Here is a 4,872-nt window from a genome sequence, read left to right as displayed (position 1 = left end):
ATCTCTAGCATGAAATTCTATTTTCATTTCTTGACTATAGAACTTACCAGTGGCCCAATACTGACCATTCCAATTTGGAAGCTGGAAAAATACTGATCCAGACTTTGCAGAAAAGATGATGGAAAACAGAGACCCGTTAGTAAAGCTAGGCAGATAGGAAGTGATTTTCAGCCGCAAGAGGATTTGGTAGCATCTATGGGCTCTTTTTAAACTTAAGTAGCATCTGCCCTTGTGGATTTTGACCATCCTTTTGATTTAACACAGAAGAGGGTTTGTTCTACCTTTAAAAGCACATGCTCTTCCCCCACCTCCCCCCCACCCCCCCGCAACCCCCCAGACTCCTGAACAAGTCACTGCTAAAACAAGACTGGGGTTGTTTTCTTACTGCAAATCCAGTGTTTATCAAGTCCTTCCTTTTTCAATTTCTGAGTTTAGCTAACCTAACAACAAAACATATAACCCTTGGATTTCTCACAGAGCAATAAAAAGCAAAACAGCTGGTGTCTCTGATCAACATTATTCTCAGAATGAAAACAAAAAGCTATGACTCCTAGTCCTTTGCAATATTTACAAACTGTATTTTAAACTATGAGATTCTAGAATATGCTTCTAGAACAAAGTAAAAGGGCCAGAAAATGTGGTTCACATCAAGTGTGCAAAGCTCTTGGAGAAGGGTAATCTCTATTGTGGATAAGAGCACAAATGTTCTCTCAAACAAGTGGAATAGTTCTTTTCCCCCACTATGTTTTTTGAAATGAAACACCTAATGCATTCATACTCAGAAATCATAGAAAACTCCTTATTAAAACCCTTCACACATAGATAATCTAAGAAAGGCTTTTCCTACAGCAGACCCAGCCCTCCTTGTATATTCAGGATATGATCATCTTGCCATCAGTTGGGTTATGTTTGAAATATTTTCAATCAGCTATCATTACTACTGATTTCCTTTTAGAAAAAGCAATTCGATTTTTATAATTACACAATTCTGAACATTTAGCTTCTTTAAACTTCCATTCTACACAAAATATATGTCGAAGGAAAAAAAAACTCAAAAGAAAAAAAAAAGAAAACTCCACGTAGTATCACAGAGTTTAATTTCAATCACCTGGTATAACATTTAAGTGTCAGACCTTCTGAAAGTGAATTCTTGATGTGTTCCTCCTCACCGCCCTTTTACTTTCTTCTTTCCCAAGATTAGAACTTACTAGGGAATAGGTTTTTGAAAATAAAGTTTCTTTTTTGGAAAATGGCCTACATTCAGAAATGTCTCAGAACAAGCATTTTAAAAAAAACTAATAAATAATCATAAATCAAAATACATTAAAATAACATTACAGTACATCATCGCTCCTAAAAGGTCCACCATACTGGAAGATCCTCTCAAAGGTTCATAAATAAAGCCTTCTGGACTCGAAATCATTTCCTGCACTGTGATGAAGAGTATGCAGAAAAACTAAGAGGAATCGCAAGCTATCGGTCGGATTCTGTCCAAACTACTTGGTCTGGTGCGGGCGGGGCGACTGTTTTGTTTTCGATCCAAGTGAAGACAATAGAAAGGTGATCGTCCCACTTCCTCAAGTCCTCACAACCTGGAAAGAAATGACACGGATTGAAGTAGCTCGGACTCCTACAAGACCCAGTTCTCTTCGGGCCTGTCCCGTGGACAAAGCGAGCTCAGAAAGCCATCGGGGTCGCTCCCTCGAGTCCCCAGACACACTCAAGTGGCGCTGGTGACAAGGAGAGAAGCTGCGGCGTCGCTGGGGTGCGCACCAGTGAACACGCGTGGGTCAGCGTGGGCGGGCGGGCGATCAGGAGACCTTCCTGCCCGGCCCGAACCCCGCACCCTCCCCTCACTGCCCGGCCTCTCCCGGCTCCAGCCTGTTCCCTTCTTTCCGCCTCCCAGAAACCTGCATTAATTTCTCATTTTTCCACCCAAGATCCGAACCGGGGAAAAGGCTTCCTACTCCTACCACCCCCAGCCCCACTCCTCGGAACCTCCCTCGGGAGCCGAGCTGCCGGGACCTTACCTCGTCGGCCCCGGGTGCTGCCCTCTTCAGGCAGAGTTGGAGGTGCTACGGAGAAGCCGCTGGCCGTGCGGCTGCGAGAGCGGTAGTGGGTGCGGGTGCGGGTGCGGATGTGGGTGCGAACGCAAGTGCGGATGCGGATACGGATGGAGCGGCTGCGGCTGCGGCTGCGGCTGGGGCTTGGGTTGGGGTTGCGGCTGCGGCTGTGGCTGCGGCGGGGCTTGGGGGTGGGACTGGGGCTGAAGCTGCGGCTGCGGCGGCTGCTGCTGGACCAGGTGCTGCTGCTTCTGCCGCGTGGACTTGACCGCCAGGATGGCCTGACGATTCTTGTACTGCACCATCTGCAGCGTGATCTCCGCGTTCCAGCCCTGGTCCTGCGGGCACCGAAAGTCGATTTCCTTGCCCTCGGCCATCACCACAGTGAAGTACATATACTTGCCTTTGCGCTCCACGCAGTCCACGGTCTTCATGTTGGAAAAGTGCAATTCCTTCAGCTTGACGGGCGGCTCGAGGCTGCCCACAGCGGGGCCTCCGGGCTGGGATGGCTCGACCGGCCCCTGCCCGGGCTGCTGCTGCTGGTGTTGCAGTTGTTTGGGCGGGATGAGCAGCAGCCCCTCCTCAGTGAGGATACAGCACTTTTTCTTCCAGAGCTGCAGCAACCCGTCGCTGCGCTTCTCCAACACACCCTCCTTCAGCGCCTTGCAGCCGCTGCTCTCCAACATCCTCCCGGCATAGGGGGGGCCGCCGCTGGGCTCGGCCTCTCCTCTTCCAGCCGCCCGGGCCGGGGGCGGCAGCAGCAGGCGCGCGCCGTCCTCGCCCCAACGGCTCCCGCGGCCGCCCGCCCGGAGCGCGCAGAAGAGGCTAACGCGCAGGAAGCAGAGCGGCGGAGGCGGCGGCGGCTCCTCGGGGTCCGGGCAGCAGGGCAGCCGCGTCCTGATGCGCCACAAGGTCCGGGAGCTGCGAGCCGCCGGGCCTCTGCCGTCCTCTTGCGAGCGCTCACGGAAGGGCTCTGGCTGGGCCCCCTCGCGGCGCTTTTGAATGGGCCATCCCTCCCACCCCCGAGTGACACCCAGCGGAAAAGGCGGCTCCTGGCGCCCGCGCCGCGGGGGAAAGCCCAGCTCCGAAAGGCACTCCGCCGCCAGCGCACGCCTCATTAACTTGGGGCCTTTCCAAAGCCGGCCGCGTCCACGCCCCCCGCGTCCCTTGCTCCGCCTCTCGCCGCCCACTCGCTTCCGCGCTCCTTCCCCGGGATGGCTGCAGGGACCCGAGCCCCGGAAACTCCTCTCCTCCGCCCGGGGCCAGAGCCGAGGGCGCCCGAGCTGGCCAGCGAAGGATGCCGAGGCGCAGAGGGCGCTGAGAGGCCATCCCCAGCCGTCCCGCCTCTCCGCCCGGTGGGGCTCTCTGCTAACAGCCTCAGAAAATGAAGATGGGGCTGCGAGGACGGGTACAGCTACCAGACAGTGCCTGGTACGCCAAGCTGACCCTCTGCCCTCGGGAACCCAGCCCTGGGGATTCGCGCTGCCTGGGCGAGCAAGGAGCCTGGGGGTGAGGCTCGCGAGCCGCGGAGTCCCGTGGAAGCGTGCCTTCCCCGGACCCTACGTGAACATCTTAGTGCACAAAGGCCGAGAGGACACGGTGTCTTTACACTCACATTCGCTTACGGTCACTAACTAGCTCTTCTTGGAGCCGAAGGGGCGATTGTTAAAGCAACAGCGCTACCGTCTGTCCCGTTTGGAAGGGGTAGAGGAAGGGGACTACTTCGGATGGCATCTCGCCTTCCTCTTCTCGAGCCAGGAGCGCAGGCACTGCCTATCTTTACCCGTGACACAAGCGCTCTAGCTTCCTTCTTGACCCATCCGTACAGCCCGCAATATCTCACAACAGTAATTCAACTCTAACGACAAATTCAGGTAATGCCCGGTCCCAACACGTTAAGGCAGTTTAGCCTTCCAAACGGCAGGCTAGCCTCCGCGGGTCCCTCTCTTTGCAAACGCCTAACGGGTCAGATCTCTTGTAATCTCATTTATCTGTAACGTGGGGAAAGTAATGCGGTACTCGCCCCTAGCTCCCTCCTACTCCATTTAAACAATTTCTATAGAAATTCTGGGAAACAAGGCAGAATAAAGAGCCTAAGCCGAGACCAAATCTCTTGGGGGAAATGTATTAAGTAAACAGAGAACCCCAACTATGTACCGACCCTGAATATACGAAGAATTACACAAAGAAGAAATAAATCAGGTGTGGATAAGTCAGAGTTGGCCAAGGTAAGAGGAAAGGCTGCTATTTGAACTCAAGAAGGAAGAAGGGAGAGCTTAGCTCATCTGTAGTTTCATCAGGCTGGAACAAAGAATTCAAAGGGGAAGAAGTGAGAGATGAGCTTGGAGAGCAGAGCAAGATTCAAATTCTTTGTGCGTCACACTTAAGAAATTCCAGGTTTATCCCAAGGTAATCAAGAACAAAGGATAACTTTTAAACACGGGAGGGTCCTGAATCTTAATCTAAGGAACAATGTTTCAGCAAATGGGACAATTCCAGCACAATCCTGAGACCCATTGAACTGCACTTAGTGGGCTCTCGGGGCCTTCACATTGTTGATGGATTAGTCTTTTAAGGAGAAAGGCAAAGTCATGTAAAGATTTCTTTACATGATTACATTTTTAAAAGGTTACATTTTAAAAAATTCTGTATACCAATGAATGACAAACACTGCACCTAACATCTCAGTTTTTCCCCTGCCTTTGCAGGACAAGTGAGCATTCCAGAGAATTTCCACATGACCAGCTGTTCATCTTTTTAACAGAATGCCATTCTTGAGCTCATTTAGAAAGGATACTTCCTTTAAATG

At 51.9% G+C, this 4,872-nt stretch overlaps 1 protein-coding gene across 1 annotated transcript; it reads right to left on the bottom strand.

Annotated features, from left to right (window-relative positions):
* Positions 1-1,063: 1,063 nt before the first annotated feature.
* Positions 1,064-4,597, bottom strand: PHLDA1 (pleckstrin homology like domain family A member 1). The gene is made up of 2 exons (XM_082419049.1): positions 2,031-4,597; positions 1,064-1,592 (listed from the first exon to the last, which is right to left on the bottom strand). Exon 1 carries the CDS (start codon positions 3,179-3,181, stop codon positions 2,057-2,059), a length of 1,125 nt encoding a protein of 374 aa, XP_082275175.1. The 5' UTR covers positions 3,182-4,597; the 3' UTR covers positions 1,064-1,592; positions 2,031-2,056.
* Positions 4,598-4,872: the final 275 nt, after the last annotated feature.

Source organism: Balaenoptera physalus, assembly GCF_965194825.1.
Source record: "Balaenoptera physalus genome assembly, chromosome: 13".
Taxonomy (NCBI): domain Eukaryota; kingdom Metazoa; phylum Chordata; class Mammalia; order Artiodactyla; family Balaenopteridae; genus Balaenoptera; species Balaenoptera physalus.
This window is presented reverse-complemented; position numbering and strand designations above follow the sequence as displayed.

What these genes read in the sequence shown, in the direction of transcription:
- PHLDA1 (XM_082419049.1), bottom strand. Translation starts at nt 3,181, where the DNA reads ATGAGGCGTGCGCTGGCGGCGGAGTGCCTTTCGGAGCTGGGCTTTCCC.